A 23266-nucleotide genomic window follows, 5' to 3' on the forward strand; every position below is an offset into this window, starting at 1 on the left:
AAAGAGCCCAGACAGGGGGTGCAGGCTGGGTGCCTATGTGCCCGCATCCTGCCCTGACACCCCTGTGAGGACGCCAGGGTTCACTGAGAAGTTGCCAGCCTCCAATATTTAACTCTCACTCTCCTCTTTCATGGGAAAAGTGTAGATCAGACTAATTAATGTGTTGTTGTTTGTTTACCCTCCTTTCATTTCACTGAGACAAAATAATTAACCACAGAGCTTTAGAAACCAGCTCCATTGGTGGCAGTCCCTTTTGTGTCAGCTGCATCAGCAGCTTCTGGGCGTACACGCAGGGGCTGCCGGTGGGAGCAAGGCAGGCTGGCAGCACCTGGAAGCTCCTTCTGGCCAGGGCACTGCTGAAGGGTGGCAGGGGAGGGGCTCTGGACAGGGGGACCCAGGGCAGCTGCGAAGGGCTAGGATGGCAGGCAGGAAGGGCTGGGATGCTCGGATCTCCTACATCTTAGAGGACTGCCATGGTGGCCACTACTGCCTGTTGGGCCCTGGGCCACCTAAACCCAATGATACCTGAGTGGGGACCACAAACATTCCTATGGCCAGCCCAGGAGAGCCAGAAAAATCAGGCCTGGCCACTCACTGCCACTGCAGGCAAGGCTGGGGAGGACGCTTCCCCAGAAGGGTTTCTAGGGCCACAGCAGGAGTGAGGACACAGGGCACCTGAATAGGAGACACCTCCCCACCCCACCCAGTCCTGTCCCAGCTAATACCAAATGCCAGCCCTGATTAGCCAGTGCTGGGGATGAGCCACACAGGAGAACAGAAGGGACTTTCTCTCAGGAAGCCTTTTACAAAGTGAGGCCACATTCACCTCAACCCATCAGATCTCCAGCAATCCTGAGGACCACAGGCCAGCTCTGCTTGTGGGGCAGCATGGCATAGACAGAACAGACCCTCTCCTCCTCCCCACTCCTTCCAGAACTGTCCTCACAGCCAGGGCCCAACCAAGCCTGAGTCCTGACACAATGTGACAGTGCCCCTCGGGGCAAACAAGCCCACTGGGTTCCACCTTCCCAGCCAGGATGGATGGCCACATGGACAGATCCCTCCTCCCTCAAAGGAGCCAGGGCAGAAGTTGGGCTGGGTCATGAGACAGTGAGCAGGAAATCACCCCCCAGCTGATGTGGTGGTGAAAACTCTGGATTAGGCTCCTACAAGCTTCACCACAGCCTGATCACTATGTGTCCCCAGAGGCTGGGTAAACACTCCACATTCTTGTCTTTATAGATTCTACATTCAGCACAATAAGTGCACCTGGCAGCCTCTGCTGGGCAGAGCCCGGGGGCCTGCTCTGAGACTAGGATGGGAGGTGCACTCATTCTGGCAGCTCTGGGCCTCTGCTAGGCCCTGGAGCTGCATCTTGGGAGTTTAGGGGAGAAGCTTGGGCCAGACCCTCAAAGCCCCAGGGAGCTTCTCCAAAGTTGCAGGGACTATCAAGGTCCCTTGTAACTGGGCAATTCTGATCGTTCTGGATGTTAGTAAGGTCCAGGCTGTGCCTGGATTCCCATCAGGTGGGGATTTTTGCTGGAGGTCAGCAGGAGTGAAACTGCAGAAGTGGTTCAATGCTGCAGGCTGGGTATAGTGAGAGCCTGGTTGTGGGGGAGCCTTCTCGGAGGTCCTGCCAGCCACACTACCCTCCACCCCAGGACTCTCTGGCCATTTTTCTCTGCGGTTTGTTCCCTTTTCATTCTGACCTGCTGCCCTAAAATGAATAAACCCCCTTATCTCTGTCTTACAGGCTCTCCAGCAGGCCTTGGGGGCCTAGCATGGCCCACCGAGGTGAACCATGACTGGCTGGCTAACACCCGCCACCAATCATCCAGAGTCACATCTCACCAGGAGGTGACCCCTCCTCCAGCTACCCCCCTCACCGACCCCACCCAGGAGCGTGCCTGCGCTGCCACAGACACCATGTAGTAGGGCCGGCCGCGGCACCCAGTGAGCTGCGATGGTTTTGTACACGACCCCCTTTTCCAATAGCTGTCTGTCTGCCCTGCACGCCGTGTCCTGGGCCCTCATCTTCCCATGCTACTGCATGCTGGACCGGTTCCTGGCCTTGTTCATACCTGCCCCCTATCAGAAGAACCAGCTACTCTGCATTGTGATTTTCATGCCCATCTACCTGGGCCTCCTGGTCACCTCGCTGCCCTTTGCATTTCTTGGGTTTCTCCTCTGGTGCCCCCTGCAGTGTTCCCGCAGGCCCTATGTCTACTCTTGGCTGGAAGACAAGGGTCCGACTGGTGGGGCAGCCCTCCTCAGTGAATGGAAGGGTACAGGTCCTGGCAAAAGCTTCTGCTTCGCCACTGCCAATGTCTGCCTCCTCCCCGACTGGTTGGCCAGGCACAACAACGTTTTTAACACCCAAGCACGGGCCAAAGAGATTGGGCACAGAATCCGCAATGGAGCCAGCCGGCCCCAGATCAAAATCTACATTGATTCGCCCACCAATACCTCCATCAGTGCAGCCAGCTTCAGCAGCCTAGTGTCACCGCAGGGTGATGGTGTGGCCCGGGCTGTCCCTGGGAGCATTAAGAGGACGTCCTCTGTGGACTACAAGGGCAATGGTGGGCGTCACCCCAGTGATGAGGCTGCCAATGGCCTGGCTTCTGGGGACCCAGTTGACTGTAGTAGCCTTGAGAATGCCTGCATTGTGCGCATCAGTGGAGACGAGGGGGGCCGGCACCCCGAAGCTGATGACCCTGCCACTGGGGGCCAGGCGAAGAATGGGGCTAGTGGGGGCCCACGGGGCCAGACACCCAACCACAGCCAGCGGGATGGGGACTCAGGGAGCCTGGGCAGCCCGTCTGCTTCAAGGGAGTCCCTGGTGAAGGCAAGAGCTGGGTTGGACGGCGGCAGTGGGGAGCCAGGTGCCACCTACAGCAAGGCCCCGCACAAGGCCTCGGTGGTAAAGAAGGCAGCCGCACGCAAGAGGCGGCACCCAGATGAGGCCTTTGACCATGAGATCTCGGCCTTTTTCCCTGCCAACTTGGACTTCCTGTGTCTGCAAGAGGTGTTTGACAAGCAGGCAGCCACCAAGTTGAAAAACCAGCTGCATGGCTACTTCGAGTACATCCTGTATGATGTCGGGGTCTATGGCTGTCAAGGCTGCTGCTGTTGCCACCGAGACCGCTGTTGCTTCAAGTGTTTGAACAGTGGCCTCTTCTTTGCCAGCCGCTACCCCATCATGGACGTGGCCTATCACTGTTACCCCAACGGGAAGGGCACCGACGGCCTAGCCTCGAAGGGAGCACTGTTTCTCAAGGTAGGAGGCCTGTGCACACGCCAGCCGGTCCCAGAACCATGTGGGGGGTGGGCTGCAGCCCAGGGGTCCTCACCCTGTGGGAGGTCTCTGGGCAGATGAGGTCTTTCATGGAGCTGAACCAGAGGGCCCCCAACTCAGGGAACAGGGAAACAAGAATGCAGGGACAAGAGTTGAGGCTCCAATATTGGGCCTGGCTAGGTGATCTTGGGCAAGTTCCTCAGATCTCTGAGCCACCATTTCCCCATCTGTAAAGTGGGGGCAACATGGAGCCTACTCACAGTGTGGGGAGTGAGTGGGGAGGCTGGGAGGTTCTCCTGGTGCTGGCGGTGAAGGTGGCTGGGCGACGATGGCATAGCGGTGGTAGCGGGGAGGAGAGTGCCGCTATCTGTAACAAAGCAGACATTCACAAAACAGAAGACCAACAAAAACCAATGGTTACAGGTCCTGGGCCCATTACCACACCAGCCTCACTGGTCAGGACACCGTCTCCCCCCTGGCTGTCACACAGCTGCCATGCCAGGCTCTCTGCCCACTAGCCCAAGGCTTCGCTTCCATAGTCACTAATTAAAGTGAATCATAATTATTTCTGCTAATTTGGATGCAATTGGAGGAGTTTTTAGACCATGGTAATTTGGTCATTATGCATTATCTTCTACTGAGCCTGACACGCTCAGAGTCGACTTCTTGTTCTCTGTCCAAAAGCCACTCTCGGTGCTTCCAGAGTTTTCTGAAGCATTGTTTGGCCAGCACATACAGAACAGGACTTCCTGCCCCCAGAAGCAGCAGCTGCTGGGGGTATGGGCTCAGTCCATATGTCCCTCAAGACTCCTCAGTTCCCCCTAGAAGGGGGTCTGTGAGGGCAGGCAGGGGTACCTAGTGTGGCCAATGTGGAAGCTCAGAGTCGGAGGCTCTTATCCCCCAGGCCTCAGCTCTGACTGTGCTCCGCCTGCCCAGGAAAGTGCTCTGTGTCAGCCAAGCACCTGTCTGCATGGAGACTGCTGGAGCCAAGGCCAGCACTGCAGGACCCAGGCCCCCACCCCAGGTGCTCAGTGGCTCTTGTGTGGCTCAGCAGGCCCAGAGTTGGAGTCCTTGGCTCTCCAGTCACAGCTTGAGATGCTGAAATTGAATGCACTCCTCTAACAGGAGAGCCAACCTTCCCATTTTGGCATATGGTTCATCAATGTTCTCTTTCATGGATGTATTTTCATCTCTGACTTCCTGGGGAAGGAGAGGACATGTTATCAGGTTTGGGGAAAGGGAGGAGCAAACCTTCTCCCTCTCACCTGCCCTACTACAGGTGGCTCAGAGGCCAGGGAACCCCTTGACCCTGCCACCAGCTCACACATCCCCTCGTCATCTCCCTCCTTGGCCTGGCACCTCAATCACCATGCCCACCAGCGCCACACAGGGTCCTGGAGACAGCCCCTCCACTGCCGGCTTTCCTTCCACCTCTCTGGCCATTTCTTCTAGGCTCCTTGTTGCCTGTCCATCCATTAAATGTTCCCTCTACCTCCTGGATTTAAAACTGGTCTGCAGATATGTTCAATTTGGATTATACCATTAAAATATTTCTTGTCTTGTCCAACATTTAAAAATCAAGATATTTCACATAAAACCCAGTTTGCAACTCTCTCCCGACCTGGGCAGATCTGGCAGCACTTCTGCCCAGCTCTCAGCCTGAGCAGTCCCCACAGCAGGGTGGCTCCAGGTGGCCAGGGCTCTTCATTTCCAAGTGATCACCATGACCAGCCCATGCATCTGCCCTAGGAAAGTGACTCCACAGCCCCCATTTCCACATTTGCTGAGGGGTCTCATGTTTGTCCCAGTCCAGATCTCTCCCCTCAGCCCCCAGCTCTGTGTCTGGCTGCCCCTGGACACAGTCCCATTTACTCCTGAGTGGAATTCGTCATCAACCCTGGTCCCACCCCTCCCCCAGGTTCTACCATCCTTCAGCCAGAAGGGCACACCTTGACCCCTCTCTGTGCCCTGAGCCCATCCAATCCATCCAGACAACTCATTTCACTTCCCAGATACCTCTGGACACCCCACCCCACCCCTATGTTTCCAGCTGAACTGTCACAGCCACCATTCCTCTGTCTCCACTCAACTGTTTTTGGCTGTCCTCCCCCTTCCAATCCATCCTCACCCTGTCCCAGGCCTGGCTCCTGCAATCCCCTTCCCACTGCCTCCGGGAGAAGCCCAGCCTTCACTGGGCCCCTCCACCCTCACTTAGGCTCTGCTCTACACAGCTCTTCTTATCATGGTCCCCCCCTCCGGGTTGGCCTCACCATCTCTGTGAAGCTTTCCTCAACAGCTGTTCACACAAGTCATCCTCCCCTTCTTGGGTTCCTCAGCATTTGTCCCCAGCAGTCTTGTCGACTGTCCCTCCCATCAGACAGAATCCATTCAGAGTAGAGCCGGTGGTGCCCAGCACACAACAGACCCAGCTCATTTCTGTTGCCAAGAGTGAGCCTGTTTCTCCTGCATAGAGAAATGAAACAAATGGGGTTTCAGGAGACAGGCTAGCTCCAGGAAGAGGGCCCAGGGTTGGAAAAGTGCTGCCCTGGCTGTGCATGGAAGCCAGTGCCCCCTTCGTTAGCAGGGCTCCCCTGTCCAGCCCTGTCCTCCTGATTGACCCAGTGGCATTTCCGATCCTTTAGGACAGTGTGCTCTCCTGCTACTGTGAGGGTCTGAAAAGGAAGGGACTGGACTTGTTTTTGCCTCACCAATGAGAAAGCCTGACTCTGGACCCCTCTCTATTGACAGTCTTTGCCCACCAGGATTAAGAGGCAAAACCTCTCAGTATGATTGTTTGTTTTTACTAGAGAAACACAAGCCTGTGCAGTTCCTGAGGACTCGAGCCAGAAATCAATAAGTCCCCTCACATAATCAAGTGGATCTCAGCGTGCTCACAGGCTGACTGAGCGGGGAAGTGGGTGAGGAGCTAAGACACCTGGCAGAAGGGCTGAGGGAAAGGAAGGATGGCATTGGCCTGTATCCCTTTGGCCCATGTCTCCTCAGTGGCAGGGTTGAGTGGTGCTTCTCTGCACCTGTCCCATCCCTGCCCAGGACTCAGCACAGGTAAATGACACTAAGTGCTGAGGAAGTAAGGGGATGACACTCTAAGATCATCAAACAAGCAGCTGGTAAAAAGCCTGGCTAAGTCACCAGGAGCTCAGAAAGCAGTGCAGAGATCACGGAGAAACTGAGAGGGGACAGCAAACTGATTTGAACTGGCCTCAGCCATCAGAGCCTCATGACCCTGGCCACTTACAGTATAATTTTAGTATAATACTCACAGATGTAAGGCTCTAGCAAGGCAACGTCCATGAAGCACTAAGCAGGGGTGCTCACAGCAGGATATTATTATTGAAGTGGGAACAGAGGCATTCATTGCTCAAGGAACACAGGGGCGAGCGCGCCATCGTGTGGCCTTGCAGGGCCATTGTGGTTTTAAAACATGTTTTTGCAACAGGGCACATCAGTGGTGTGTGATTTCTTGAGCTGTTTCAGAAGCACAGGGAATATTAGACTCAGGTTTGGATCTGGAATACAGGCAAGAAGTGAACATTGAACATGTGAGTTTATAAACAGCCCCAAATCCAGGCCGTATAGCCCATTATTAAGTAACCAGGCATGCATCCCCCCAGGGCCCTGGGAAAGGAGAGATTTGCACCCACCTGGCTGGGAAAGGGGATGAGGTGCTGCGGAAAGCTAAGGGTGTCCATTAATCTCCATAAGAGGAGATTAATGCCAACCTGACTTTGACAGCAAAGATGAAATCTGAGAGCTTGGGGGCTCTCAGATTAGAGGACCTGTGGTGTGGTGGCGGTAGAGGCAAGTTCAGGCCACCCTGAGCTGGAGGGTGGGCGGGTTGTGCTTGGTACATGGCAGGTGCACCCCCCTGCTGCTGCATAACCTACAGACCTGGCCTCTATGGCGTCCAGGGCCCAGGGTCCAGGGTCTCATCAACATAGAAAACCCAGTCTGGAACGGACAGATGAACTTTGTGGAAGGCAGCTGAAGCTCAGGGGGGAGGAAAGGCCAGAGGGGAAGAGAATGAGGCAACCAGAGGCCTCTGGGCAGTGGCCCATGGACGGTCCGGCGAGCATGCCTGGGAGGGAGTCTCCCGTTTCAGCCTTCAGCAGCTGTGCTGTGGCGGGGGCCCAAGAGAGACGACAGGCTGAGTCGCCCTCCCTCACCTCTACCCACACCCTCTAACGAGGGCTCAGGCTTGCATCAGTGTCACCACTGGGGGCCATTTTAAGTTGTCTCTGATGTACGATTGGGGTGTTTGTTTTCATTACACTAACCTGTGGAGACAGTCTGCCAGGGTCATCTGCGGTTGGGCACAGAGTCAGGGAGGTACTCCCGGCCCTTCTCCACCCCTGGGAACTCCATCTCTCATGAAAGAGGTGAACAGGAGGTGAGGACTGAGGTCTGGGGAGAATGGAGCATGAAGAGGCCACTGTGGAAGGAGGGCTGGGTTTGTAATGGAGGCTGTGGGGTACCTGGGGCCAGCCCATGACATAGGTGCCACAGAGACACAGGACACAATTATTCTTCTAGATCAGAGGACTAAGAGCAGATGACGTGACTTCTCATGAAGCCAGAGGGGCAGAGGCTAGGGAGAAAGAGCAGAAAGCAGGATCCGAGGTCTCTGGAGAGAGGGTGTCAGCTTTGTGGCTGAGCCAAATCTCCAAGGAAGCCTGACTTAGACTTCAGAAGGATGGGCTGTGGGGTGTGATCAGATCTAGGGTATGACTAAGGGAAAGAGGAAAGAGCCACCACACAGGAGCGAACAGAGAACTGAGAGGCTGGTGTGCTTGGTCACCAGGGCATGGCAGGGGTTAGGGTTGGAAATCTGTGATTATTTCTGCATCTGTCCTGTAAGGCCTTACATGAATGGCCTGGTGGCACTCACCATGCTATAGGCTGCCATTTCTTTACGCATCTGCCTCTTGCACTACACCAGAAGCTCCTGGGAGCAGGACATGTGCTGTTCCTACCTGGGCCCAGGTCTAGTCAGAAGCCGGAAGAGCTAGGCCAGTAAGGATCTTACCTGGTAGGAGGTGGGTGTTGCCAGTGTCCCTTTGCACTCAGAGCAATGACTACTTACAAACTTCTTCACCCACTCCTCGCCTCCTGCTCCACAGGTGCAGGTGGGAAGCACACCTCAGGACCAAAGAATTGTCGGGTACATCACCTGCACACACCTGCACGCCCTGGAAGGTAGGGTCTGGTGGCCAGCGCTTTTCTGGGGGTGGGGGATCTTTCCCCAGCAGACTGGGATCAGTCAGGGCCCTGCTGGGGTCAGGCCGCAGCTTCATCATTTGGTCTCTGTGCTTCTGCTCTGCAGAAGACAGCGCCATCCGGTGTGAGCAGCTGGACATGCTTCTGGAATGGCTGGCTGATTTCCGAAAATCTACCTCCTCGTCTAGCACAGCCAACCCTGAGGAGCTGGTGGCGTTTGACATTGTTTGTGGAGATTTGAACTTTGACAACTGCTCCTCTGGTGAGGCTAGGTTCCTCCCCATTCGGGTTACCTACTGGGGGAGGGCGTGGGCTCGTCACAGCTAGCAACACTGAAGTTAGGCAGCTCCAAGAACTTCCTGCTCCTTGTGAGCATGTGGGTGGGGTATTAGCAAAACTATCATTTCTCTGCCCCCTAGAAATCCTAGAGTGAGAAGCACCCACGCTCTGCCTAGAAAGCTCAGAGGCCTCCCTTGCTGGAGACAAAAAGATGCCCTAAAAAACGAACCTATGAAGGGAAGGCTTGGAGCCTCTGAAACTCAGACTAAAGACGAACCAGCTAATACCACTCACCAAGTCTTTATTCAGCTCTTACTTAGCACCAGGCACAACTCTAATGGCTGTTCATGGGCCAGCTATGTCATTTAAGTCTTATAACAACCCCAAGAGTGGGCACTAACTAACTAATCTGTGAATCAGGTGATCATGCTCATCCCAGGGATCTCCTGGGAGTTTGAGCAACTGAGCCTACCCCCTGCCCATGGCTCTTGGGCACCTTCCACTCTGGCTACAGCCCCAGCAGAAACAGGATTGGTAGGTGACATGGCCCTAACCTACTCAAGGAAGACAGAAAACCTGAAGGTCCCACCTGGAGCACAGGATGATGTCCTGACCTGGTGACAGCTGTTTCTATCTATTCACGGCCAGGGAGGCATCCCTTGATAACTCAAGGGTTTGTGGGAAGAAAAGTGCTCACCATGGAACACACATCCCCCCTACTGCAGTCCTGTGGCCCCTCACTGTCACATGCCTGATGCCAGCTCCAAATGCTGGGTGCTCCTAGGATCTTCCTGAGTCGGGTTGGGGACACAGCACATGCAAGAAGAGGCTGTTGGGAAGGGTTCCATCTAGTCAGGCTCTACTCAGTGACCTGTCCTTCCTCCTTGGGGTCTCAGAAAGGCCCTTCTGGCTTCATGAGTTAGCAGAACAAACTGGAACCCAGGGTGGGTCACCTCCTTCTCTGAGCCTTGTGGAACCACTCCTCACTCAGCTTGGACACCCAGGTCAGAGAAGGGCAAGCGTCCCAGCTGAGGCAGCAACAGCCAGCCCCCACACCCCACCCAGGTTCTGCCACATGACCTGGGAAGGCCTCAAGATCACTGTCCCCTGCAGCCCAAGAGGAACAGTGACTTCTGTCCTCAGACCAAAGGAAAGCTGAATACTACAGGGGAGAGCAGGAGGTTGGGGGGGTGCAATTCTCAAGGACACATAAAACCAGTGACAAATGAACCATAGACCCCACCCAGAGGGATACCTGAGGGACAGGGACCTGGTGGCATCTGGACCAGGACCAGAGGCAGGCAGCCCTCCAGGACAGGCCAGACACGGAGACCCCCAGCATTGCCTCTCTCCCTCCCTGCACAGATGACAAGCTGGAGCAGCAGCACTCCCTGTTTACATGCTACAAGGACCCCTGCCGCCTGGGGCCTGGGGAGGAGAAGCCATGGGCAATTGGTGAGCTGGGGATGCAGGGAGAGGGGAACCGGGCAGGGGAGGGGCGCTGCCAAGTTCTGAGCCCAACATGCTGAGACCTGACACTGCACCAAGGCTGGGCTCCCACAGGCTTCCCAGAGGAACCTCCAGGATTTGCTCTCAATACCCCAGTGCTGGGGGAGTTGGGATACCCAGGCCAGCAGATGCCTGAGCCTGCCCCGTCCTGCCCCAGGGAGGCAGCCCTCCTTGAGGCTGGCTGGGTCCTACCTTCAGTGACTGCTCTCACCCCCTCGTCCCCAGGTACCATGCTGGACCAGGATGGCCTCAACGATGAGGACGTGAGCACCCCTGACAATCTACAAAAGTAAGCACCTAGCTGTGGTGGGCAGGCAGCTCCCAGTTCTGGGCTGAGCACCCAGCCCTGACTCAGATGTGGGGAGACGGCTATATACAGGGCAGAGGAGAGAACACAGATCCATGAGAGTGTCAGGGACAGAAGCTGGGGGCGGGTGGAAGCCCTGGAGGCCCTCTTGCCCCAGGGGTTGGCCTTACAAAGAAAAGCCCCCAAGTAGGACTGGGGTCCTGAGGTGGCATTTCCTAGCACCTGCAGTCCTGGCTCACTCTACAAGGGCCTGCCCCAACCGGAGCTCAATCTGCCTTAGGAACTTGCCTTGTGGCCCTGCCAGGCCCAGGAAAAGGGACCAGAATCTTCCAGGGTGAGGCTGACAGCTGCCAAAGAGCCCTGGGGATGGCACTTGCTCCAGGGAGCCCAGTGGCTGATAGGCACCAATTAGGCAAATAAAAATACAAGCAGAACTAACATAAGCCAGTCATTTTCAAAGTAAAGACAGCTCCATTCCAACCAAATTTCATTCTTGAACCAAATGACACTTCCATAAAGGACACATTTGAGAAGCCAGCAGCAGAACCAATTTATAATTCACAGCCCGAGACTGCACAGAGTCATGGCACTGGCTCCTTGCAGCTAATTTGAGCCAATTAATTAGATTACAGACTAAATTGGAAACATCATCCTATGCCGAGAAAATTATCTTTTTATGAGATGATTAAAAAATGACTATCAGTAACTCTCGGATCACTGATGCTAGAATTAATTATCAAAGGCAAAGGACAGTAATGGATTATATTTCTGAGATGTACCGAAGTTCTGCATTCATTAGTGTATTTATCTCAAGGCTGATAAAGACCTTGTAGAAACCCATGTTTGTTGGCTGGGCCTGTCCAGGCACCCCTTCCACCTGTCCAGGGTCTCTTTGGCTGCTACTCTGCCCTGACATCGGCCTGCACCTGCCCTCTGCGACAGTATTTCACGAAGGCTCCTCCCCACTGGTGCTAAAACTCCATAGGAAAGCTGGCAGGAAGGAGATGGCAGACAGGGAATCAGAAGACCTGGATTCAGGGTGTAACACCCACCTGAGCACCCTGGCCTTCCTACAGAACTTTGGCCAGCACTTAAGCATCCATGTCAGTTTCCTTCCTCTGAGGAATAGGGTGACAGTCACACCGCTTTCTTTCTTTCTTGGCACGCCTGGTCCCAAAAGTGTCCTGGGGCCCACAGCAATCATTCTTGTATCAGAGGAGGAAATGGAAGCTCAGAGGTTTGACACAGCTGCTCAGGGACAAACTGACACTAGAGTCCAGTCCTGGGATAGGGCCTGGGTGCTCTCCTAGCCCCTACCCCATCCCCTGCTGACTTGAAACAAGAGCCATGGGGTTCTAGGGACTTCCAGAGAAAGGCCCATGAGATTCACGTAAAGACCAAGTTCCCCCAAACAGGACCCTACTGGCTCAGAGAAGAACCCTGTTCCACAGAGGGGACAGGCAGTTCCACCCCCAACTCAGGCACAGTTTCTAGACAGCACAGCGTCCAAGCTATAGCCACAGCCAAAGTCCCAGTTCAGAAAAGGAAAGCAAGTGCTGACCAGCCTAAGGTGGACATGGGACATACCAGGATAGTTTCTGGAATGGCCCAATTCAGTCAGGAACTTGCAGCCTCAGACTTTCCCTCCATCCCAGTCCCTCTTGGGGCCCACAAGGAAGACAGATGTTAAATGCAGGGGTTTGGTCTGACCTAATTCTCTTGGGGATCAGAACCTGGCTCCACACTCAGGACCTGGGGCCTGGGGGCTAGGACAGGGACTCACCTTGCCTTCCTGTCTCCTTGAGCAGGGTCTTGGAGAGTGAGGAGGGACGCCGGGAATACCTTGCCTTCCCCACCAGCAAGAGCCCAGGGGCATGCCAGAAGGGACGCAAGGATGTGCTGAAGGGCAACGGCAGGCGCCTCGACTACATGCTGTATGCAGAGGAGGGGCTATGCCCGGACTGGAAGGCTGTGAGTCTGGGGCTGGGCAGCCAGGCCATGCCCATAGATAGGGGACCCTGAGCCCTGCACCCCTCAATGGCACTGAGCTCTCCTCTGAAATGGAGACTTGCCAGTCCAGGAGACCTTTGGGGCCCTCGGGATCCTCCCACCCCTCTGCCCTTAGGAAAACCAGCCAGACCCACCCCTACCCCTAGGCCCCTCCTCTAAATGGTGTCCTTTGGATCTAATCAGGATGCTTCTCTTCCCCCAACCCCAGGAGGTGGAAGAATTCAGTTTTATCACCCAGCTGTCTGGCCTGACAGACCACCTCCCAGTGGCCATGCGGTTGATGGTGTCTACAGGGGAGGAAGAGGCATAGAGCAGCCAAGTTATCAAAGCAGCCTGGCCTCTACAAGCCCTTTGAGCCAAAGCCCCTCTCTGGCCATGTCCCCTCCAGCAGCAGTGCCGGGGAGAGGGCAGAAGCCTGGGGGAGCCGAGGTCATCCCCCGGTGAGCTGGAACCAGCGTTGCCCTGTACCTCTGGGCACTTGCTGCAGACAGAGGAGTCAAGCCGGCCCGAGGAGCCCCAGCTGCCCAACCAGTGCCATTCTTTCAAAACGTGATTTTCTACAAATCTACAGCACAACCTAGTTTGTAACCCATGGGTTAGTATGAGAACCAGGTTTCTGTACTCTTTGTATTTCTTCTCAAGCTTCGTCCAGGATTCATTATTTCTGTCTGCTGCCCTGTTGTCTCGCATGCCTGCACCCTCGCATGCACGCTGCCCGCATGCCACATGCCACGCTGTAGCCACACAGACCCCTCGCTTGGGCCTCACCCAAGGCCAAACTCCAAACACAATCAGAACCAGCCAAAGAAGCATTCCTGGGCACAGGGCCACCAGCTTGCTGCCTCTAGCTGGGTCGGCTCACGAGCATGGACCGTGAGGACTGTGTCCAGTCACCACGAGCCCGGGCTCTTCCCAGGGTCTTGCATTCAAGGGCGATTACATTTTCAAAAGAAAAACAGGAAAAGTTAAGAACAGAAATAACCCTTCACTTTAGAGGGTCTACAAACCTCGAGGGAGAATGCTGCTCTTCCTGAGACAGGCTCCCTTCCCAGTGTACCAGGGTCCCAGAGACTCCTAAGTGGAGCCACAGACAGGAAGCTGAGGAGAGAGTGCCACTTTTCTATAGGAAGAAGGGAACTCAAAGATAAAGGGGAAAGGGGGCTGATGGTTTTGAAAATGATAGATTTGTAGCTTCTCTTCTGCCAAAACCAACACCTCCTCTTTCTGCCTGATCCCGTCTCCCCTCCAGACACATTTCTGGTTCAGGACCAATCCTTCCCTGGGGACTGTCCCCATCCACATGCTGGCTGAGCTCAGGAACTGTCCACCTGCCTCTGGGTAGAGCTGCAGCTCTGTCCTCCAGACCCACCGTCAAAAGCAATCCCGAGGCCCTGATAGGGGCCAGAGACGAAGGGGTAGGCAGCAAAGTGCAGAGAGCGGCCTGTTCCCCCACCCTCACCAGTGTGCAGGCTGGGGCTGGCAAGGTCAGGGGCCACTGCTTGCACAGGGCAGGAAGTGGTACTGGTTGGCATCCAGGCACAGAGATGCCCACTCTGCCACCATGTGCGCAGGGCCAGCCCCAGGCACCCAGGCACTGCGGCGTGGCAAAGCCTGTAGGTGAGGCCCGCGGCTTGCCACCCCATGGTAGCACTGCCTCTGCCCACCTGCCTTTTTAAACACACCTGGGGACACTCCCTACAGTCTCACAGGGAAGGTTATGTCTATTTCCAGGTGCGAGGCTCCCCTGACTCAGGGGACTGTTCTTGACAACCCCCACTGGTCTCCCCTCCTCGCAGCGCCCTGACCTGTGTCCACCTGATTTGAAGCCAGCTTTGCCCAGCAAGGCTGGGGAGCATACCAGGACCCTTCTGGTGTCGGTGCGCTGATGCTGTGCCTTGTCACCCACTGAGCTGTGAGAGGGACCAAGAGGGGTCCAAGCAGCCAGCTAGAGGTCAGGTCCTGTGCGGGGAGAGGACACTCCTGAGAGCCATACTCAGTGGCATTGGTTTGTGTGAACCCACCTGGCCGGGACAGTTGCAGAGCTGAGGGCTTCAACACTTCCCCAGCCCTGCTCCTGGGGGTCCCAAGCCAAGACAGGCTGCTCACTGCTGAGGGCACAGTCCCACCTGGGCTCTCTGCTGTGCCCCTCCTCCAAGGGCCTGGCTTTCAGGGTCTTAGCCAGGCTTCGTGGAGTCAGGGGGCCCCCTACTCCAAGAAGCAACCAGGAATCTCTGCTCACACAGGCAGGGCCCAAGTGGGCAGACACGATGCCTAGGTGGCAGGGCCTGAGCCAACGCTGCAGGTCGGCTGTGTGCCCAGGAGAGCAGTGGAGACAGGCCAAGGCTCCTGAAGCAGAGAAACTCCACACAGCTTCCAGCCCTCCAAAGGGCTGCCTCCCTCCCAGGGCAGCTGGGTGAGACCCAAGGCGCAGGGGCAAGTGCTTCTCTCCCTCCTCACAGGGCGGCCTTAGGCAAGTCATACCTCCCTGTGCCTCGGTCACTTCCTGTCCTAACAAGGTCACCTCTGCCCAGCCTGGCCCTGGTGTACCGCCTCCCAGCTCCCCTAGCACCTCTCTCTGATGTGGCCTCGGCGCCGAGGCTACCATCGCCCAACCACATGTTTCATAAAGCCTGTGGACTCCCAGGGCCATGCACAAGCCAGACTTTTCCATTTTAATTTTTAAAAAGGAAAGAAAAGAGACATTGCCAGGATCTCATATTCTGTGGTGTTTGGCCTGGGAGGGGCGGACACAGGGGTTGCCCAAATCCCCAACCAAGGTTCTGCACCTGCCCCAGACCCGGCCTCCTCCAGAGAAGCCAGGAGGCAAGGTCAGCTTGGGAAGGAAATGGTCATTTTCATTTGTCCAAACCACCTTAAGTTTTAAGTATGAATATTAATCTTGATGCTTTTTAACTATTGTATTAACTTGCTGAGATTTAGAAATACTGTTTTAAAAAAAAAATTTTTTTTAATTTCTGTATTTTTTTCTGTATTGTATCCTCATGGGACATTAGGGGTTTTATATGGTAAGCACACCTAAGGTTTTGGTAAAAACATTATCAAATATATATCCAGACGATTCTTCCCTAGAAGAAAAACAATCTTTCACCTGATAAAATATTTTGAAAAAAGAGGTGTTTTTCTCCTTTACTGGTGCTGAAAGGAAGGATGGATCACGAGGAGAAAATAAAACTGTGAGGCTCAAAGTTGGTGTTCTCCACTTATTTGAGCGACAAGCTGGGTCTGGGTCCTGCTCGGACTCCAACCCTGTGGCTGGGCGTCCAGGTGGGGCTGTGGGGGAGCTGCTGTGGGGGTCCTGCCTTGCCTTCTTCCCCCCAGCAGAACAAGCAAAGCCCAGGTCAGCCCTGAACCACCTGAAAACTGGGACACCTGTTTTCTTAGTCCCCTCATTCCCTCTGGAATTGACAGTAAATGTAAATAGCAAAAGGGCATTTTGAGGGAGTTGGGGGGAGCAGTAGTGTACTCATCTGCCCCAGACTTCTGAGGTAGTGGGAGGTCCTTCTGCAAGAAGGGGACACACGGGAAGGGTTGTACCTCCTGGCTCCCTCTCCTGGTGGCTGGTTTCCTGGATCTGCATCTCAGGAACTGCTTTGGAATGGCCTCCTCCCTATCTTCTGAACAGCAGCCTGGTGTCCGTTGTCAGGTCTTAGTCACCTGCTGGTGCTGCACACTGAGGCCAGATGCTCAGGAATGTGGCTTGGTGACATTACCCATCGAGTGAAAGGGCCAGAACCTGGTGCTCAGCCCAGCACTGTTAGGATCTTTAAGGCCTGGGGACCAGCCATGAGTCAGCATCTCGGCCCCTAGAAGCCCCTGCTAGCTAGAGCCAGGCAGAAGATCCCAGGGCACAGGCCAGGCTGCCGACTACCATGGGCAACGCAGCCATGTCAGCACCATGAGGCCCAGAGAAGTGGTTCTGAAGCCTTAGAACTTTCTGAATACATCAGAACCCCTGCAGGGTAGGCTTCCTTGGCCCCTCCTCAGTTTCAAATTCAGCCAGTAGCCCATGCTCCTGCCACACCTAGAGTGAGGAGCCAGCAGTGAAAATTGCAAAAAGGGAAGAGGTCTCCATACCCAGAGACTGAGCTGGGCCCTGAATTGAAAGGCATCTTCACTTCCTTCCCAGAAAGCCACACCACTCAGGGCCCGGAGCCTCTTGGGCCACTTTATTTCTTAACTAGTGAGGGTCAGCACCCATCACCCAGGGCATCTGAGAGTGTGAAATCCAGGGTGACATCTCCAGTGCAGGGGTGGAACTCCACAGCATAGCTGACTGTCTGAGGACCTCCCAGTGGTGCTCTGGGGTCCAGCGTGGTGCTGAAGAAGTACACGGCCTGCTTACAGTGTGGGTTCCAGCAACAGTAACCCTGCAGGAGAAGAAGCAGAAGGTGGTGAGGACTGCCGGGCTAAGCCCTCTTCTGGCCAGTCTCCCCTGCAAGCAGTTCAAAGTGGGAAGCTGCCGCTCAGAGCCAGGTACCAAGGCCACTGAGAGTTCCCATCTGGCCGAACATGTCCCGGGAATATCTAGAGCACACTGGTACTGCAGCCTCCCCAAGCAATAGTGCCTGCTCTCAGGGCAAGCCAGCTCTGGGGCCCGTGTGCACAGCACTACCTTGTCCTCTGCAGGCTTCAGCAGGCCGGTGCTGATTGTGCTGTCCGGGGTCAGGTGGTATTCCATCCACAGGACAGCCCCGTGGCTCCTTCCAGGCCTGGGGAGGGGGGGATGTTGGACCAAAGAAAAACAGCACCATGAGAGATGGGTGAGCATGGCCATGGCTCCCCTCTGCTTTCCAGGAACCTCTGGTCTTCCCCACTTCCACCCTGCCCAGTCAGGAAGCTCCTAACACTCCACCAGATTAAAGGCCACTCAGTAAAATGCTGAACAAGAAGAGCCACAACCCAAAGCCCCCACTCACTCCTCATAGCTTGGCCACAGGTCGGCCAAAGGACCAGCCTCCTCGGCCTGAGATCACAGAAAGGCCTGGTCCAGAAGGCTCAGAGCACAGCCCTGCCACTGAATGCTGGAAGACCCCTCCCTGATACCCTGGATGGCAGGCCCAGATGGTTATCTGACCCACCTCCCCTGTCAGAGGAGCCCCAGAGGGCTCTGGGCCAAGGGCCTCCACCCAGTTAGAAGGGGTTCTTCCTCTGGGAAGCAGCAGCTCCTCCCCATGAAGGGAGCTGGAGCTGGGTGGGCCTGGACATGCTTCACAATGAGCGTCCTTGCTAATTCCTAACCTGCTTTAATTCCCAGGAGAAAAAATGGGCCAATGGGTAACCATAGCAACCAATTCACATTTCTCTGCAGCTGTGATCCAATATGCTGCTTAGCTCAAAGGGAGCCTGAGGTGTGGAAGGAAGAGCAAAGCCCACTTGGGCTCTGCCTCCCACCCACACATACCCAGAGGCTGTGGGGACCTTCTATACACTCAGGGCCACTTTTGGCCAAGAAGGGCAAGGCCAAGACAAGGAAGGCCATCACACCCACGATAAAGTCGCCAAAGTAAGTGGTTAGCCGTGCAGGCAGTAACCACTAGACAGAAAGCCGGCATCCCCCACACACATACTTCCTTCCCCTAAGATCCTTACCCAGGAGCCAACACTCACCTCCTCAGCTCAATGGAGCCCTCAGCACAGATAGACTGCGAGGGGACTGGCTCCCGAAAATCAAAGGTCAGGATCTGCTGGGGCTCGGAGAGGCTGCGGCATGGGTACTCCCACAGTGGATGGGGCTCAGCCTCCTTGCTCTCCCTAAAGTCCAGGGCATGCTGAGAAGGGAAGGAGATGCAGAGCTCTGCAGAGACAGGGCCAGGATGCCCAGGGGACCAGGGGCTCATGTCCCCATCTCCAGGGTCTATGCCAGTGAACCCTCACCTCCATGGCCCAGGTTCCTCAGGGTAACCACCACAGTCCCATGGGGCAGTGGGTCCTCACAGACCACTGGCTTCTCCATTCCCTGCTGTCATTCCAGAGCCATCTCCCCAGCAAGTCACTTCACCTCTCTGAGCCTCACTCTCTCCCTTTTTAAAATGGGCTGACACTGCCCATATCACAAGCTACTTTGAGGACCAAATGTCTACACTGATGACAACACCTGGTGCTTGGACACCTGCCCATTTGGTGACCCTTATTGATCACTACAGCTGACAGATCACCCCCACTGAGGATCCCAGTCTAGAGAAAATGCAGACAAGCAACCATGGTGCCTGAGGAGTGCTGACCTCCTGCAGAGACAAGGCTGGGCAAGACAGCTGCCTGGAAGGGTGACCTCTGGGCTGTCTGCTATGGTCACACAGGAGTTGGCTGCAAGGAGGAGAATGGACACAGCTGAGAAGGGAGAGGGCCCAGAAGCAGGGGTCAGTGACTCTGCATGGTTTACTCTGCAGGAGGACAGGCGCAAGAACCCTCACAGGGTTTTCCCACAGGGGATGGACAGGGAGAGACTCAGGATCTACAGGTTTACTTGAGTTCCATGTGGGGGATGGTCAAGCAGGAGAGGCAGGAGGCTACATGGTCACAGGTGAGAGAGGAAGTGGCCCAGACCAAAGCAGCAGCAGCAGGGAAAGAAAACTGGATTTGAGGTTCACTGATGACCTGATGGTTATAGAACCTGATGAGCAACTGCAAATGAAGGCGAGAACTTGCCCGGGAAGACAGCGAGGTCCTGAGCCCAGTGCCCAACATCTGGGTATGAAGTGGTGGCAGGCCTAGGATGAAGCCCTGGAAGAAGCCAGGCTGGGGATGGGGAAAGAGCACATGGATTTTGGAAGCATTGAGGTCAGAGTGCCTGAGGACATCTTAGTGGAGAGTCATTTGGTCTGAGCTCAGGATACATGCAAACATTAGCCAGAAACAGAGAGGGGACAGGAGACAGTAAGAACAGGGGCCTGTGGGAGACCTAGAACACAGGGCACCTTCGGCGATGGAAAGGATGGGAGAGCAAGAAGGAGTCTAAGAAGTAGCCAGAGGGAGTTAGAGTGTATGGTAATGCAGAACAGAGATTTCTAGAAGCATGAACAGTCAGCGGTTAACTGTAGAGGGGCAGGTAAGATGTAAACTGAAAATATTCATTGGATTTATTTACATGAGAAAAAAAAAGGGTTACATAAGCAATCCACAATCATTGTAGAAAAATGTGAACAGAGGCCTGGCTAGATGCTCAGCTGCCTGGAGCACTGTCCCATACACCAAAGGCTGCAGGTCCAATCCCTGGTGAGAGAACTTACGGGCGGCAACCGATAGATGTTTCTCTCTCACATCAATGTTTCTTTCTCTCTCTCTCTCCTTCTTCTCTCTCAAAATCAATAAAAAACATATCCTCTGGTGAGGATTACAAAAAAAAGGAAAAAGAAAAATGTGAACAAAATGATAAGCAAAAGAACAAAAATTAACCACTTCCTAACCACACAACGTTCTTGTACGTACTATTCCACCCCTTTCCTTGGGTGTATGTGTGAACTTTCTTACTACGTAAGACGAGATCGTGTTCCTTGCCCTGCCCTCTCACATGGAAATATCATGACTCTTTACTTCAATCCTCATAGATCCAATGCCATTGGCACTTTCACGAATTCCTTGGATTCTGGGGGATGCAGATGCTGGTAACTGACTCAGACTCTGACATACAAATAGCCCTGCAGGACCCCTCCCCATGTTCTAGCACCTCCCGGGACTGCAGTCCCCAAAATTAAAATGGCTGGCTCGGAAGGTTACCAAACTGCCTTCTGGAAAGGCTGTCCCAACAGAAAACAAGTTGCTGACACTGGCAGAAGCAGTTCCAGTGGCATGGTGGCAGACCCAGTCTGAGATTCTGATTCAGGGGTTAAAGCTCAGGGCCAAGAACAGCCTAGTGCTAGACCCTGAGACACAATGGTTCTCAGACCCATGCTCATGGTGAACCAAGCAGAATAGATACACCTGCCCCCAACAGAAGAGCTCTCTGCACACTGCTCGCACTGCCCAACCCATGTTTCTCCACAGAAGCCAGATGTCCCTGTTAAGAGGCCATTGGTGATGTGGAGTGGGTGGGAGGGACCCTGTAGGTGGGCACTGTGGCCCCATCTACCTTAATCATGTCATCCATGATGTGCACATCGAAGCCTTCACAATCGCCACAGGGGCTCCGGATCCGCCACAGGTCCTGTGAGGAAGGCACAGCCCTCACTGACACCTACCTGCCAGGGCACCCAGATGTCTACACCCACCGGGGCCACAGGGAAGTGTGGCAACAAGACCAAGAAGGGTCAGCGAGGTCAAGCTGGGGTGATCCCAGCCCCAAACCTGACACACACTGTGCTGTTTTCACATGCCCAGAAGAGACCCCCACCCCCAAGGCTGAAGGGACAGAGAGATACCAAAAACTGAGGATAGTTCTGTGACTGCAAAGTCTCATATGACCCCAAGTCCCCTTCCACAAGGAGACAACTGGCCAGAGCTACTGGGCTGGGGTTTCTTGCTCTCTGTCCATCCTGAACACCATTTTCTTTAGGAAGAAATCTATAAACCAGTTCTCAAGGCTCTGTACCTATAAACAGAGCATGAGGATGACGGGAGGGAGGGGACTAGAGCACTCAGACGAGTCAACTTTGTGTCCCATCTCCTGGATTTTTGCCTGGAGATGAGTGTCGTTATCCACATTCCTTCTTTGGACATGAAAACCAGAATTCATGTGGAAGTCTCATCAGGTAAACAAATAACACAGAAGAAATACCCAGAAAATGAGTAAAGGAGCCACTAAGCTACCAATGGACAAAGCCATTCTTATCAAAGAAATATCAAATGAGGCTCACTCTACATTTCAGGTTAAAAGCATTTCAAAATCCTTTTAATAAAAATGCCTTTCCCAAAATGACTTTATGACTGTGTTTCTACTTTGATGAGAAAATTAAAATGAAGCTTTTCAATCTTTCCTCGCATAAAGTGACTCTCCCATCTCAAAATGCTTTTAACGAGTGCAGCCTCGGCTCTTAATGAGAACAGAGCAAGCTGCACAGCATGTCTTCTGAAACTCTTCATTTATATATTTTAATTATTCTGATAAGCCATATTGTACACACAGCCAATTCCATTTCATATGTCAAATTACTGCATTTTTAAAAAGACAGGCCTCTTCTATTCAACCCTGCAGCTGCTGAAACAGAAAAGCAGAGGCCAAATCATGAAGACCCGATGAACTCCATCTGCACCCAAGGTCTTTGCAAGAAAACAAGGTACCCCCACCCCTTCTGCAAAAACCTCTGGGTGGCCTACCCTGAACTCCACGACCACAGCATGCAGTGAGGCAGCCTGAGGCATCACCACGGCGCCAGGCCCGAGGTGCTGGTCCACGGCAGTCCGCACGTACCAGAAGTACAGATTGTGCCACGGCAACAGGCTGGTGGTAAAGAACGGCTCACCTAGGAGGAGAGAGACCTGAGAGCAGAGAAGAAGCAGAACCAGGACATCAGAAGGGCTCTTCTGAAGAGAAACACAGGTCACAAGTTTCACAGGTGCACAGAAGTAACAGGCCATTCATTTGCTCGCTCACTCACTCTGTCAACAAACAAGCATGCCAGGTTTGCACCTGCCCCTGGGGATACAAAAATGAGAAATAGACACAAGCCCTGCCCTGCCCTCTGGAGTGTCGAGTGGAAGAGGGAGCAGATGAGGCTGGGCACTGTCCTTGTGGAGGGCAATAAGCTTTGACAGATGCACAGAAGGGGCATGTGGAGCACCCCGGAGATAAGAGCATCAGGAAGGACTTCCAGGATGGCCCTGTAAATCCCCACTCAAAGCTTACTTGACAACTTACTCTCAGTGCTCATCTACCTGTCTCCCTCATGAAGCTCTGACCACCACAGAAGTGGGGACATTGGCAGCACAGTATCCCCAGCACCCAGCAAAGCACCTGGCCCAGAGCAGGTGGTCAGTACACATGTGCTGAGTAAATGAACAGACACATGAGGAGGGGTCCAAAAAGCAAAGGAGAGAAGACTCTAGACAGTGGATGGACAGAGGCACATGTCTGGCAGGAGAGAAAGGCCCTCTCAGGAGCTCAACAGATGAGCACGCAGGGCAGGATGGTAAAGGGTAAGTCCAGAGAAGCGGAGACGAGCCAGGTCGCCCAAAGGCAAGTGATGACAGGTAAGGGGACTAGATTCTGCCATGGGGGTTAGGGGGGGCACTAAAAGCTTTAATCAGAGGAGGGATGTATTTTAGAAAGAGCCCTCTGACAACCATGAAGTATATGAGGACACTACCTGTAGGCAGAGTGGGGACAAGAGATGACTTGGGTGAGTACCATAAGGAGCAGGGAGTATGCAAAAAGGAGGAGACCAAAACGTGGCAGATGCTGAGAAGACAGAGCACCCAGGGCCAGACCCAAGCAGACAGGCATCAGTGGGGGGCCAGTTCGAGATGATGTCTGGGTTTCTGGCTGAGGTGACAGAGATACAGAAGGAAGACACTGAAGACAGAAAGGAGTTGGTCCTGAGTACTCCCCACCCCCCAACATCGGAAACAGGGCAAGAATGCCCCTCTTACCACTTCCATTCATCACTCCAGTGACCTGGAGTCTAGCCAGGGCACCATATCAATGGCTCAGAGAATTCAATTATCTTTTTAATCCTCAT

The 23266-nt window shown here is 54.3% G+C and overlaps 2 protein-coding genes across 6 annotated transcripts in view; one reads left to right on the forward strand and one right to left on the reverse strand.

Annotated features, from left to right (window-relative positions):
* The first annotated feature begins 1946 nt into the window (after positions 1-1946).
* On the forward strand, positions 1947-12945 carry SMPD3 (sphingomyelin phosphodiesterase 3). Its single transcript, XM_016200736.2, has 7 exons — positions 1947-3277; positions 8434-8509; positions 8637-8792; positions 10175-10264; positions 10544-10607; positions 12434-12596; positions 12844-12945. The coding sequence occupies exons 1-7, from the start codon at positions 1964-1966 to the stop codon at positions 12943-12945; spliced, it is 1965 nt and encodes a 654-aa protein (XP_016056222.1). The 5' UTR covers positions 1947-1963.
* Positions 12946-15578: 2633 nt separating this feature from the next.
* Positions 15579-23266, reverse strand: part of PRMT7 (protein arginine methyltransferase 7) — a 31308-nt gene continuing 23620 nt past the window's right edge. For 2 of the 5 annotated variants that reach the window (XM_016200767.2, XM_016200768.2), the window contains exons 14-18: positions 21906-22067; positions 20722-20796; positions 18264-18424; positions 17269-17365; positions 15579-17023 (exon numbers count right to left, since the gene is read on the reverse strand). In XM_016200767.2, coding sequence (XP_016056253.2) covers positions 16844-17023; positions 17269-17365; positions 18264-18424; positions 20722-20796; positions 21906-22067 — 675 coding nt within the window. In that variant the 3' untranslated portion in view covers positions 15579-16843. The remainder of the gene's footprint in view (positions 17024-17268; positions 17366-18263; positions 18425-20721; positions 20797-21905; positions 22068-23266) is intronic. The other 3 variants (XM_016200772.2, XM_016200771.2, XM_016200773.2) reach the window with 3 other exon arrangements.

Source organism: Miniopterus natalensis, chromosome 18, assembly GCF_054644295.1.
Source record: "Miniopterus natalensis isolate mMinNat1 chromosome 18, mMinNat1.hap1, whole genome shotgun sequence".
NCBI lineage: Eukaryota > Metazoa > Chordata > Mammalia > Chiroptera > Miniopteridae > Miniopterus > Miniopterus natalensis.